Source organism: Pithys albifrons, chromosome 6 (genome assembly GCF_047495875.1).
Source record: "Pithys albifrons albifrons isolate INPA30051 chromosome 6, PitAlb_v1, whole genome shotgun sequence".
In the NCBI taxonomy this organism is placed as follows: domain Eukaryota; kingdom Metazoa; phylum Chordata; class Aves; order Passeriformes; family Thamnophilidae; genus Pithys; species Pithys albifrons.
In genome coordinates, this window is record NC_092463.1 from 65,338,087 (window position 1) to 65,352,586 (window position 14,500).

Sequence of the window (14,500 nt, forward strand, 5' to 3'; positions counted from 1 at the left end):
CTGTGTCCTTACCAGCCTCTGCCACAGGGTCCTCCACTGCAGGAGCAGGGGCTGCCTCCTCTTCCTCACACAGCCCATTCTGGTGGTTGTGGGTGCTGTCAAAGTAACTGGTCTGAAGGATTCGTTCAACCACCTCCCTCAGGGCTTTGTCTAGGAAAGTGGAAGTGAAAGATTAGTGCTAACTCAGTCCTGAACATCTTTTCCTTCCTTCCCTCCCTAAGATCATGTGATTTTATTACCCTTTGCTGTGAAGATGTCACTGTCTCAAGCTAGTCCATGACCACTATTGTTACAGGATTTCTTCTGTCTTACTAGGTCACATTAAATAGATCAATAAATATTCCACTTTCATAAGGGCAAAAATAACCTTAAGAGCATATAATACTCTTCACAGGATTTGTGAAACACCTCAAAGGGAGTTAAAAATCTATGAATTTATTTATCATACTTTTATTCCTGCTATTAAAAAACCCAGAAAATATCACTGGCTGCTTAGTTTACAGTTTGGAAAGTTTTCAAAACTCACTGAAGTTTCAACTGTACCTGACAAATCTGTAATTTCCTCATTAAAAAATATTACTGTTGAGACTGTGTCTTACAGAACAGATTTTCACAGGTTCCACCTTCATGGAGGTTCTTCCTCAGAGGTGAAGTGGCTCAAATCAGCCTTCAGAAACAAAACACTGGCACATTTAATGCCTTACAGCAAACAGCTGGGCATCTTAACCCAAAAGAAATCAGCCACACTGGCAAGGCAGCATTCTTGGCTGCCCAGGCCATGTATTTGTGGAGATCTGTATTTCTGCAAAAAGCAGCCCACACCCTGGTCTGCAGTTATCAAGGAAAATAGAGCAAAATCAGAATGCTTTTTGCAGCAGGCAAGGGGCAGAGAACATGCCACTAATGAAGGCCATAGAAGTTTATATATTAGATGTGATTGCCAAAGCCTCTTGGTCACACACAGGTTTTCAGAAAACAAAGAACTGCTACTAAACTAAGCACCAGAAGCAGAATACTGCTGAAATAGCAGGAATGGACTGAGGTTAAATACTGAGTAATGCTGTGTCAGTATAAAAAAAATACACTACCCATTGAGTCCTCACTTGAGATGTTATTGTTACAGTCCAGCCAAGGTCTGAGAAAAAAGCAGTTACTCCAAAAACTCGCCAAGATAAGTAACTGCTCAAGTTCTCTCACATCAGAAGTGCATTTAGTTCAAGCACAAATTCAGTGCTGTCTCTTCAAGCTGAGACTACACTTACAGGTTGTTCCACAAACTGGTTTTTCCTTCCCTTCCAGTAAGTCCCACAGGTGAACAGATGCTTGCTCATACTGCTCATTCAACCTTCAAAAATAATTAGTAAGAGTTAATTTCTTACTAAGTCTTTCAATTACCATAGCAAATACATTGTGAACTGATTGACAATCAGAAACAAAAGCTTTTACTGTAACCCCACCTCACATTCATGTCTCGCTCAGGGTACACCAGCTTGTAGAACTCATCCAGCATTGTCAGCTCCTCCTCTGTCAGCACTGGGACCCCACTGGAGCCCTGTTTCAAGTCACTGCGAACTTCATCGTCGCCCAACTTCTCCAGGATGAACTGCAGCTCCAGCACAGTCTTCAAACGCTTCTGCTCGGCCTCCTCTCGCATCAGCTGCTCCCTGCGAGCTGTCTTCTTTATTGTCTTCTGGATCTGCAGGGATCCAAGGGGAAAAGCATGGACATGGCCTTTAGTGGCAACAAAAGGTCCAGAGAAAAGCCCTGGGTTCTGCCACTTGGATCCCAATCTCTCACACAGGCCAGCAGGTAACATGAACAGAGAGGTTATTCACCATACCCCACGACAGGAGGAGGGACCCACTGCAAACACCAGGAGAGCAGCTTACAACAGATAAACCAAAGTATGCTTTGTTTTCCATGCACCACAGGAGGGAACTTGTGGAATGTGTGGCCATGGAAGGCTCGGGAGATGGACAGATCAGCCAGTTCAAAAGGATTTCATGAGTTCTTGGCCATGTGGTCTGCAGTCAGACACCACAGGGAACCAGCCTGGCATTCTCACCATGCTGGAAGGGAGTGGATGGCAGGTAACCATCAGCCTTGTGCTCTGCATTAAACCTTCTACAGTTGCAGTCACAACACAGGTCTAAGTGCAGCACTAGTTTGAACCTACAGGATGTTTCTTCCATTCCTAATTTTACTCCCAGCAAATTCAACTTGTTTTTTACCTTTGATCTTCTCTTTTAAAAAATGTAACTTGTGACAGTAACTTTCTCTCTCTGAAACACCAGAATTTCTTTTTTAAAATCAGACATATCTTAAGATCAACTATAAGAGAACTAAGTCCAATCATGAAAAATGGCAACCAAGGTTGAAAGCAGAGCACCAGACTGTTACTCCTGGATTCACTGGCTTCTTTTGAGCAGTCAGCTGACCAGGGAAATACCAAAGGAAAAACTTGTGCAGAGAAGAAAGTTCTCCATCACTAACATTGCACAAACATAGATGGAACCCTGACACAAGAAACACAAAGAAACAGCCTGGCTTGGAGTCCTACAAATTTACAGCCACAACAAATGCAGAAAGCAGTTTACAACACCAGGCTGCTGATGCCCTTCAAATTATCACATAGTCTGTTCACTGACTAAATACACTCATTAGATCAGTCTGCTGCACTAACACCCACTGCACAATCAATTCCTCCAATGCTGCTGCTCTTTCTGTGACTCTCAACTTTTCAGAACTTAGTTTTGCATCCTTAATAAAACACCAACCCAAAAGATTACCTGTTTTAGCACTGGCAGCAAGTGGCCACCTACAATGTTGCATGACAGGCCTGCTTTGTGACCATGCTGTCTTCAACACTTATGTTTTGTCTCAGAAAACTACATTATTCTGGTTTCCATACACTTATGTAGTGCATCAGGAAAATCTTTCACAGAGTCTTCAGAAAACCTGATACCAACTAGTATAGAGAATAAAAGAGTCAAGAAACCATGACCAATCAGTTTCTAAATAGAGGTGACTACTGATTGCATCAGTGAAAAGGAGTTTAGAGCCCAGGGGTTTGGAAAGACCACACAGCATGGCTTGATCTTTACTCACCTCTTGGCTCAGGGCCATAAAACTCCTCTGCAGTTCCTTAGCAAACTCCAGATTATTTGTCACTTCCTGGTATTTAGACACAGCATCCTTAAAAAAAAAAACAAAAACCCCACAAATGGAAATCATTGCAAATAGAAAAAAATACACTTGTAACAAATAAGCTCCCACTTTTTTAGTTCCTAAGTGAGACACAGCATCCCCAAATGGGACTGCAACTATGCTAAGTCAAATTTTGACTTTCACTGTCCAGAATATCAGGAAGACTTGTGTATGTCTTTGGGGTCTCTAGTTGCTTAGGACAGATGTGCTGAACTATGTGCCTTTATATGCTAACATGCATAATGCACTAGTTCCATGTCTGGATTTAGCCAATCTCTGACAAAAACTAACTGGCAACTGGGAGAATGGGGAGGCAGAGCAATCTGGCAACTCCAAACTGCTCAAGAGTTTGAGAATTAATGCATTGTCACCTCTAGGCAGAGCCAAAATCAGAATGTTACACAGAGCATGATGTTCCCTTCTCCATGTGCAATACTTATATATATTACTACCACATTACATGATTCACAAAGTTCATTTAGTTCATTTGTAGAAGCAGAAAACAACACATCCTTTCAGCATTTCTCCAACCAAAAAAGGTTTTCTCTCTATCAAGCCTGGCAGTCAGGCTGTGATCCTCCTGAAGCTCCATCATGAGCTTCCCTCCCCAACATGCCATGTCAGTTCTCTTCCCTGCTCAGCAAACAGAAACCTTGTTGTGGTTTATCTTCACAAGATGCCATTACAGAATAAGAACACATGGACAGTTTGGTTTTCAGCTGGCACAGAAGAACCCAAGTGAAGCCCTGGCAGAGGAAAAGAGCACATGGACCAAGCAAAGCAGCTCTTTCTTTTGAGTATCAACAGCTGCAAGAGTTGCAGGGTACATTTGTTCCATTCTTTTTTCAGTGCTAAAATCATCAATAAAACATTGCTGATGATTGAGCATCTGGTAACCTCTCTGAGTATCAATATGAATGTTTGTATGACAGAGCTGAATTTAAACTGTTATTTGTTTTACATTTACTGAAAGTGGAAAACTGCTGTTGAACCCAGCTCTACAATAACCTGCTTTAAGAACCAGCTCCAACAAGGTGAGCAGAGAGCACAGAGCTTGTTGGGAGCTTCACAGGTGCTGCACTGAGAGCTGGGACAGACACACAGACAGAGCTTATTACTGGTCTCAGCTCCATCTCCAACTGAACTGCACAGGGAAGTGAAACTCATCCCTTCCCTCCCCACCAAGATCACAGAACACTTTAACAGAGATCTGGTTAGCATTTTTTTGTTGTTGTTTTTACCAGCTGATCTTGATTCAGACGTTCTCCCTTGTTCATTCGTTCCTGGTAGTCATCAAGTTTGCTCTGAAAAGAAAGAAAAATGCTGTTATGAGGAGTCTAATCAGGTTACTGCTTTCTTCTACCTGTGCCAACAGAATTAGGTACTGTAGTATTACAGCAAACAGACTGTAATGCCTCATACAAGCATGGAACTGTCATGTCAAACAGTACCTGAGAAAAACTGTCTTCTGGCTTAAAAAAAATGGAAATACTTCTCCCCTAAGGGATAAATATTTAAACCTTTATCTGGCTATCACAATGTATCTTCATGACCAGCGTGGATTTCCAAGGAAATGCACATTCCTCCCAGGGCGGAAACTGCTCTCAACACATTCCCTTCCGTCCAAACATCTGAGAACTGAGCTGAGGTCTGAGAGAGCTCATTCCACTCTATCACTGCAACACCAAAAACACGACTGCAAACCCCCACTGGCAACTCTATTAAGAGTCAGAACTGTAATTGCATCAGTTAAGAGAGTTAAGAATTTAAAATGGTTTCTAATTCTCTGTGCAAGAATGCCCACCAACACAATCTGTATTAATAGCTCTGAAACAGTTCTGTACAAGAGCATTAAGAGGTTTTTTCATGGGAAGAAAACTGAAAAAGGAATCATTAGGCTAATTTCCAGCAGGCTCAGTTTTCTTATCTGCTTCAAGAGAAGCCCATGCAGATCACTGACATTAGCCAGCAGCAGGGAGAACTCCTGTGTGCCCAAGTGACACAGTCTACAGGCCAAGGAGAAGGGGTCGGCAAAAGGAAGAAAAGAACATTTCTAATTATTAAGCTGTTTTCACTGCTCTTTTATTATCACACCATTGCATTTGGAATGAAATTTGACTTGTTCTAATTCAAAGAGTTTTAAAAACTAATCCTTAACAATTCTCCTCCCAATCCAGCATAACATGACAAGTGAGAGGAACGCCTGACTTTTAATGTAAAAGAAAGAAGCCCCTGATGCAACCACTGTTTAAGGGTTTACACTGGCCAATGAGTGACACCTTTGTTGTTCCTGCTGACCTTTGCTCAATTCTACTGATATTTTTCTAGGTCACTCCACTTGTATGCTCAATCTCAGACCTTTGCAAAGATCACAGTCTGTCCAACAGTTTATCAGGAAAGTTCCTCTTACAAAGTATTTCAAGCCCAGCATCACTTGCTAAAATACAATCACCCATATGAGACTTGTTCTTTTGATGTCACCAGTGCCCAGCTGATTTCTTTGCAAGTCCTACAGGTCAGATGTAAAATTTCACTTCATCTTTCAGTGTATCAGAGGAAAAGGAACAGTTTCTTGAGCTTCAGAAATCAATTCCTGGGAATGTTTTGCTGGGCACAGTGACTGTGGGGTAATAGCTGTTAAACTGCAGCCACAGCTCACAATACACCCAAAAAGCAGCCCAAGGAGCAGCTGGCACACTGCACATCTACCACAGCAGGAAGTAAGGTCAGTTTACTCCTCTCCACAGATTTCAGAGCAGATGTTGACATGGTTGGACAATCACAGAACAGTTCTCCTGATTCACTGAGTGTGGCTGAGCTGTGGAGCCAGAAGGGAGGGGAGAGCTCAACCACTGCTGTGCCCCAGAGCAAAGCCAGCCAGCTCTGCCCACTCCTCCCTGCTGAAGGGGGCTTGAATCACACAAGAACTGCCTTTGCAAGAGGACATTTCAAAACTAAGCCCCAACCTGCTCAAGGCACTGACTGCCCTGCTGCAGGTCACCATTCCCTTGGCCACTCTGATGCAATTGTTTAGGAGGCTGCACAGCAAACATCAGCCAGTTTAAACAGGGCCTACAAAATGCATTAAACAACCCAAATTCTGTAAGCCAGTTTCCAAAACAAACCCGTAAGCAACAGCAGTAAAACAAACAGGACAAAGCATCACATTGCAGGTCCAAAAAATATACAGTGCAAAATTATGCTGCAAAACATTCCTATCATCTATTTTGGTGGCCAAGGCAGTAAGGGAGGGAAGAGACAAAACTCTCCTAATTAATTCCAATTTCTGTGTACTTTTCCCCTGCAGCTTTACTTCAGCCTTGTTGGTGTTTTCAGGTTAAAATATTGCAACAACAGTCAACGAAGCACAAGTTTTTCTTAAATTGACCAATACTTTTAATTCTAATGCACATTCTCTGTTTATTTTTATTCAACTAAAAAAACAAAGGAACAGAAGTGTTAACTTGTCTTCAATTGTTCTTCCTCACAAACATTCCTATGGGAAGGTAAAAGCAGAGGAAGGAATGCCCTGTCAGCTGCAATGCAGAGGACAAGCAAATGTGCATTTAGTTTCACATTATCACAAAGATTTCAGATGACAAGTAAGCATTTTCCTATTACCCCAAAGACACTCTAAGATCCAAAAACTGTGTTATACACAAAATTTAAACCTCTTTTTTAATCTCCAACAGCAACCTAAGAGCAGCATTAGTGCTGTAAAATAACTGCAGTAAAATTCCTGCTTAGCAACTACTGCAGAGCCTGCTAGAGGTAAAGATTTTCCTGATTTTACCCCACTCACAGAGCCTCACCCTCACTCACTGCAGACAGAGATCTCCAAGCACAAAAGCTAAACCAGCAGAAAAAAATAATAATCCAGTGGCAAAGTGAGCACATAAATTGTGTATTGAACAGCTCATGAGTCAGCAGCTCCCAGTTCTGCAGGCAGCAAGCCACCCTGCTCCAGCTTTGTCCACTGAGAAACCTCAAGTATTCTGGAGTTTCCTGGGAGAAGAGCACTACAAACAGGGTCCTGGGGCAAGGCACTGCAGTTCATTCCTTAGGTATGCCCTGGATTTTATTTCAACAGGAATCCAATATTCAGTTGCTTCACAGTGACAGCAGACACGTTCCCCTCACACTCAAGTTCTCCTTAGCTCCTCTGAAGTGACTCAAAAATGTCATCCTGAAGGGAAAACACTTTCATGGCATTACCTTAGAAACCAGCAGTGGTTAAAAGTGCCTGACCACTCAGCTGTGCTGGGACAGCCACTTACAGTGCTGTGCCCAAACTGGAGCACTGGAATGATCAGATTGAAAATAACCCTCAGAAAAGGGGGTCAGCAACAGGAGGGAGGCTCCATATTTAAGCAGGTGATTTCAATGTGGTTATAGCAATTACAGCAGCACAAGTGTGTGTGACAGGGAGCAAGGGGACGAGGTAACCTCTTACCCAGGCACAGCAAACCTTTTGGGATGGAAACTTGACAAGGAGCAAAGAAAAGATGGAGTTCACATCTGCTCTGAGGTCACTCAAAACCTGCATGTGTATTTCTGACAGCACCAAGCAATTAACATAATCCAAAATTTAAATTAGCTGTACAGCACATTTTGCACTGAAGCAAAAGAAAAGCTGGGTAACAAAACCCCCAACCCAGTCTTCCTATTGCCTCCAAAAAACCCCAAAAACAACAGGGCAGAAAAAAAAACCCAAAATGGTGAAACACTTAAACTGTATCAGTTTAATTAAACATGGAAGTTGAGAACCTCTCAAAAGCCACCACAGTTCTCACACTCAGAGTGTAATTCCTAACACAGATACCCACAGATACACGAGCAGCTCTTTCAGCCTGTGTAAGAAGGTGCAAGGATGCAGGAACACCAATACTCCAGAACACACAACACTTACAGCTCTTCTGTTCAAAGTTAATTATTTTGGAAATAACAGCAGTTTACCCCAGAGGGCAAAAGAGAGCTTCCTCAGTTACCAGAACAAAGCCAGAGGAGAGGAACTCCCAAGTTTCCCTATTCTTTCCCAACTACCATCCCACAGTATTTCCCACAGAAGCACAATGACCTACAGCTAAGGTGACCACACTGGGAGACCTGGATTTTGCTCTACACATTTATCTTCAAAATAAGCCACTTTTCCAAGTGAATTCCAGAACACAAACTGGGCTCCAGGACATAAATGAGGCTCTCCCAACACACTCACTTTGTGTGTCCTTTTCCTTCTGAAAGAAGCAGCATCAACACAACACCAAAGCAGCATCTGAAGAACCTCAACCAGAAGATGTCCCACAGCTCGTAGGACTCACCAGGTACCCAGTTAACACAAGTTGCCATGAGACAAGCTAAAAACAAAACACAACACACCAAGGCCCAGGAGTACCAACTGCCACGTGATTTCACAGATGGAGGCTGACAACCAAACCTGCTACCAAAAGAGGGTCCAAAGAAAGATTTGGGCTTTCGATATAGAATTTCAAATGAATTTCACAATTTCTTTGCTTTAAAATGGTATTTAATCTCCAAAGATGAACTCCAAACCAAGCTTCACGTGGAGAGCTCCTGGAGACACTCACGTGCCTGAACATCCAAGTGGCCCAAATAATGGTCAAAAGCACTTCATGGAGCTGCTGCCAATGAGCAACCCAAGTGCAAATTCAACTACAAAAAGTGCTTTTCCTGTAACTTTTTTCACTGCAGCTTTTCCTGTAGGTTCCTGTTTCCCAAGGGAAATACAACATTTTACTGAAGCAAGTAGGATCAATTCAAATACCCCTCTGTTGTCCCAGAATTCCTGTGTAGTAATGACAGAGGCCCTTGTTAACTACTCATTTTCCACCCCAGTCAGGGTTACACTCAGTAGAAATTCAGCCAGGCTGACAAAGCAAGAGCAGCTCAAGTTACCAGCCCCAGCCAACACGTGCCACCTTTCCAACCCTGCTGAGCTTTTGAAGCCCACATGCTTTACCTTGTATTTACAGCTGCCCCAAAATATCCTTGGTGAACATCTGCCCATACCCTGAACCACGTTGGCAAGTTCATGGTTATGTCCATTGGACAGAGTGTTGTTTAATCAACTGTTCTTACCCAGCTCGTGCTGTTACACAAACTGAAAGCAAAAATAACTGGGTTTTCCCTTAGCATTCATCACTGTAACAAAACCCAAGTTCAAGCTATATTCAACTGGCTTAGAATTTGGAAAGGTTTTTCCCTCTAATAACAAAAAAGGTGGGAAAAGAAGAAGAAAAAAATGCAGGTCTTAATGAAGTATCTCCTCCTAGGCAGGGCTGTAACCTCAGACACCCAGCAAACACCTGGAGGAGTTCAGGCAACTTTTCAATGAACTGAGCTTGTCCCCAAACACTCCAGGTGCAGGGTGGAATGTTCTGCACAGAATCACCCCTTTAATTCCCCCCTTCCAGGCACACACAACATGCTGCCATCTCAAAGAGGAAGGAAGAACACAGCAGAGCATTCCTGTATTTCCAAACACAAAGACAGGAGGGGAACACAGATATTTTCAGGCCATGTTTCACAGCCATTTATGAACAGCAATGCAATTTACCTGCCCCCTTTAACACAAGCAATCCTCACTCTTCTAAATGAGGTCACTTTCAGGAAAAGAAAATGAAAGTGTAACTCAGAGTCTTGTATTTTTAGTTTATACAGAACCATCCAAAACAGTCCAGAAACAAGTTATAATAATTACTGCCTGAATTTGTGTATTGTATTTTGGTGGTCATGTTATTTTATCCTCCGTTTTGAGGGAAACAGGACACCAAATGTACTTCAAAAAAGCTCTTCATAAAGTGTGTGTGCCCTCTGGTCAGCTAAAAGCTGCACACCCATAATTTCATACCCAAGATGGTTCCTCTTACAGAGCAATCACTTTCCATCCTTCAAAAGAAAGTGTCTAACTCAAGTTATTTTTGTTTCCTTCTCAGACACAGAGCTCTCAACACCATCTCTCCTGGCCTTCAACCAGCTGCTGACACAGAAAAGATGAAGTGTTCACCTAAGGACAAGTTGCAGTGAGATTTACTCATTTCTCACCTGTGCAATACCCAGCACAGGTGCTCAGAACAACTAAAAACATATTCTCGTCCAAAGACTCAAAAGAAAAGAATGAATTTGTGTGAACTTACCAAGTAGTAAAATGAAAACAATGAAGTCCTTGCTCTGGGACACAAAGCCCTTGACACTCTTTACTGAAGAACACGGATTTACTACAACACTCTTGATTGCCCCACCACAGCAGAGGCTCAAGCCCAAACATTTGTAACTCTGTTTTAATACACCAAAAACTATTTATCTCGTGCCTTCCATGTTGCTTATCACAGTTCACTAAACTTCAGCCCACTGGGCCTTGGGAATCTCTGAGCTTTAACTCAGTGTGAGGGTACACCCAGGTTTGCCAGACTCTTCTTTAAGGCCACACTGCCCGGAACTGAGGACCCAAAAATAAACGTTTCAAGTGAACATCTTTCAACAGAAGCCATTTCCAGAAAGAAAGAGCACTTTGTCCCCTCTATTCACTTGCACCCCAGTTGTATATGAAAGCTGACAAAAGCCCACTCAAACAGAAAGGCAGAGCTAAGTGTAAATTAGGTGTAAATTATTTATTTTTAAGGGTAAATAAAAACGGTGCTGCCAAGGAAAGCTGACCCTCACACCAGTGAGGTGTTTGCTTATGCTCTTGATTACTTCAAAGGACAGTCAGATGCTCACCTGCTAATTTCAGTTTTCCAAATACACATTTTTAGCATCATCCAAAGTGTTTTCAGAGGATTTTTGTGTATCGTGGCTACATCAGTCATTCCAAGCCATTTTTTGTAATGAACAGAGACACAAAGGCCTGCTCTTTCTCGAGCTGAAGGCCAGTACTGTGAGTGCACAAATTCCTATGTACTAATGACAAACTGAAGATGGGGATGTTCTCTTGTGTACACACAACAATATTCAGACAAACATTAAAAGATCTCCCAATTCTAAAACTTACCTAAGAGCTCCTGGCTTCCTGCTTTTGGCCTTTTCCTTTTTCAAATGTAGGAAAACCCCACACCCATTTTTTAAGTGGGAAGCTACACCACACACAGTGTGTTTATGCAATGCAGTATTTCAATAAAGGGTATTACTATACACAGGGAAAGCACAGCTTCTTTCACTTACACCACACCTGCACAGACTTCTTTACTGCTGGTATTTTCACCTTATACCAGTCTGGGCTACTATGATCAAAAGGACTAATTAAAAATATAAGCAATAGAAAAGTTATTGTGCCTATTTACTTCCAAAAACAAAACCACATTTAGGGGTTTGGCACAGACATAAAATTATTTTCCAGCAATCTGACGCTGGCGAGGTGGCGCTTTGAGGCCATTCTCTGGGCCGTGTGTTGAATTATTTTTCCTGATGGGCACGTCTGTAGGTTGCAAAGCCCTGCGAGGCTCAACAGCGAGCGGGTGCAAAGCAGCACCCTGGGCCTCTCGGGGCACCACCCGGCCCGTCCGAGGCGCCGCTGCCCAAAACGCCCCGGTGCGGGCGGGATGGGCAGGGCGGTGGGAGCGGGGCAGGATGAGCGGGGCGGTGGGAGCGGAGCGGGGCAGGATGAGCGGGGCGGTGGGAGCGGAGCGGGGCAGGATGAGCGGGGCGGTGGGAGCGGAGCAGGATGAGCGGGGCAGGATGAGCGGGGCAGGATGAGCGGGGCGGTGGGAGCGGAGCGGGGCAGAATGAGCGGGGCGGTGGGAGCGGAGGGCGCAGGATGAGCGGGGCGGTGGGAGCGGAGCGGGGCAGGATGAGCGGGGCGGTGGGAGCGGAGCGGGGCAGGATGAGCGGGGCGGTGGGAGCGGAGCAGGATGAGCGGGGCAGGATGAGCGGGGCGGTGGGAGCGGAGCGGGGCAGGATGAGCGGGGCGGTGGGAGCGGAGCGGGGCAGGATGAGCGGGGCGGTGGGAGCGGAGGGCGCAGGATGAGCGGGGCGGTGGGAGCGGAGCGGGGCAGGATGAGCGGGGCGGTGGGAGCGGAGCGGGGCACGATGAGCGGGGCGGTGGGAGCGGAGCGGGGCAGGATGAGCGGGGCGGTGGGAGCGGAGCAGGATGAGCGGGGCAGGATGAGCGGGGCGGTGGGAGCGGAGCGGGGCAGGATGAGCGGGGCGGTGGGAGCGGAGCGGGGCAGGATGAGCGGGGCGGTGGGAGCGGAGCGGGGCAGGATGAGCGGGGCGGTGGGAGCGGAGCGGGGCAGGATGAGCGGGGCGGTGGGAGCGGAGCGGGGCGGTGGGAGCGGAGCGGGGCGGTGGGAGCGGAGCGGGGCGGTGGGAGCGGAGCGGGGCAGGATGAGCGGGGCGGTGGGAGCGGAGCGGGGCAGGATGAGCGGGGCGGTGGGAGCGGAGCGGGGCAGGATGAGCGGGGCGGTGGGAGCGGAGCGGGGCAGGATGAGCGGGGCGGTGGGAGCGGAGCGGGGCGGTGGGAGCGGAGCGGGGCGGTGGGAGCGGAGCGGGGGGAGCGGAGCGGGGCAGGATGAGCGGGGCGGTGGGAGCGGAGCGGGGCAGGATGAGCGGGGCGGTGGGAGCGGAGCGGGGCACGAGGAGCGGGGCGGTGGGAGCGGAGCGGGGCGGTGGGAGCGGAGCGGGGCGGTGGGAGCGGAGAGCAGCGGCGCAGGCCGGGCGGGGCGGGGCGGGCCCGCTTTGTGCGGGCGCACAATGCGCGGGGCCGCCGCCATGTTAGCGCCGCGTCCATGTGCCCGGCCCGGCCGCCCCACGGCCCGGGGGGAGCAGCGGCCCCGGCAACGCCCGCGGGGCACGGACGGGCCCGCGCCGCGAACAAAAGGCGGAAGGCGCGGGAAGGGAGCGGCGCCGCCGGGGGGAACGGGGCAGGGAGCGGCGGCCCCGCCGGGCCCGGCCCCGCAGCGCGCGCTGAGGGAGCCGGGCCGGGCCCCGCGGGGGGAACGGGACAGGCCGCGGGAGCGGCACTCGCCCTTCTGGAACCTTCCAGCGGGCGGCCTCTGGGGGCCACGCCGGGAACAATCCGGGAGGGTCCGACACCGGGGAGCCGGGAAGGGAAACACAACAGCCCGCGGGGGGACACCTGGGGTCAGGGCAGCCAGAGGGGGACACGGAGCAGCACCTTTTTCTTCTCCAAGTTGCGCAGCTTCTTGTCGATCACGCCCAGGATCTGCTTCATCGCCTCGGTCTGCACCGTGGTGATGTTCACACCCGCCGCTGCCGCCGCCTGCGGGGCCGCCGCCGCCGCCGGGCCCGCCTCGGTGCCCGGCGTGGGTTTGGCGGCGCCGGCGCCGGTGCCGGTGGTGCTGCTCGCCATGGCGCTGTTGGTGGCCGAAGGCATTTCTGCGCAGGAGGGAGGGCAGAGACGAGAGGAGCGGAGCGAGAGAGAGGAGAGAGAGCGAGAGCGCGGCGGGTGCGTCACGGGAGCACACACGGGGGAGGGGGCGAACACACACACACAACACACACACACACACACACACACACCCCGCACAGACCGAGGCAGGAAGCGCCGCCGCGCGGGAGCGCGCACGAGCCGCACCTGCCCCCGGGGCGCGCGCGGCGGCGGCGGCCACGTGACCTTCCCCCACCCCCGCGCCCCCTCAGAGCCCTCACCGCCCGCCTCACCCTGCGCGATACCGGGCCCGGGGCGGGGCGGAGCGGAGCGGGAAGGGCCGCGCTGCTCCCGCCGCACCGAGCGAGGCACCGACCGGCACTGAGGGAGCGGCGGGGGCGCGCACGGCCCCGCGCGGGGGCCTCCCGAGCCGCGGGGCTGCCCGCGGACAGCGCCTGAACGGCAGCGGACGCCCGGGCACGGCCCCGCGGAGGGGTCCTTCGGGCGCGCGGTGGGCGCCCCCCGCGCCTCACACAATGGCGGGCGCCCCTCAGAGAGCCCGCGGGGATAAAGGAAGGGCCGTCCCGGAGCGGGGATCAAGGAAGGGCCGTCCCGGAGCGGGGATCAAGGAAGGGCCGTCCCGGAGCGGGGATAGGGGGCTGTCCCGGCGCGGGGATAAAGGGCTGTCCCGGCGCGGGGATAAAGGGCTGTCCCGGAGCGGGGATAAAGGAAGGGCCGTCCCGGCGCGAGGATAAAGGAAGGGCCGTCCCGGCGCGGGGATAAAGGACTGTCCCGGCGCGGGGATAAAGGAAGGGCCGTCCCGGCGCGGGGATCAAGAAAGGGCCGTCCCGGCGCGGGGATAAAGGACTGTCCCGGCGCGGGGATAAAGGGCTATCCCGGCACGGGGATCAAGAAAGGGCCGTCCCGGCACGGGGATAAGGGCCTGCCCTG

At 49.1% G+C, this 14,500-nt stretch overlaps 1 protein-coding gene across 4 annotated transcripts in view; it reads right to left on the bottom strand.

Annotated features, from left to right (window-relative positions):
• Positions 1-13,973, bottom strand: part of CAPRIN1 (cell cycle associated protein 1) — a 30,983-nt gene extending 17,010 nt beyond the window's left edge. The window contains exons 1-7 of one of the 4 annotated variants that reach the window (XM_071559284.1): positions 13,843-13,973; positions 13,337-13,557; positions 4,449-4,511; positions 3,109-3,195; positions 1,458-1,696; positions 1,263-1,345; positions 13-150 (exon numbers count right to left, since the gene is read on the bottom strand). In XM_071559284.1, coding sequence (XP_071415385.1) covers positions 13-150; positions 1,263-1,345; positions 1,458-1,696; positions 3,109-3,195; positions 4,449-4,511; positions 13,337-13,555 — 829 coding nt within the window. In that variant the 5' untranslated portion in view covers positions 13,556-13,557; positions 13,843-13,973. Of the gene's footprint in view, positions 1-12; positions 151-1,262; positions 1,346-1,457; positions 1,697-3,108; positions 3,196-4,448; positions 4,512-11,215; positions 11,237-13,336; positions 13,801-13,842 lie in introns of those variants that run through there. The other 3 variants (XM_071559285.1, XM_071559286.1, XM_071559287.1) reach the window with 3 other exon arrangements.
• Between the last annotated feature and the right edge of the window lie 527 nt (positions 13,974-14,500).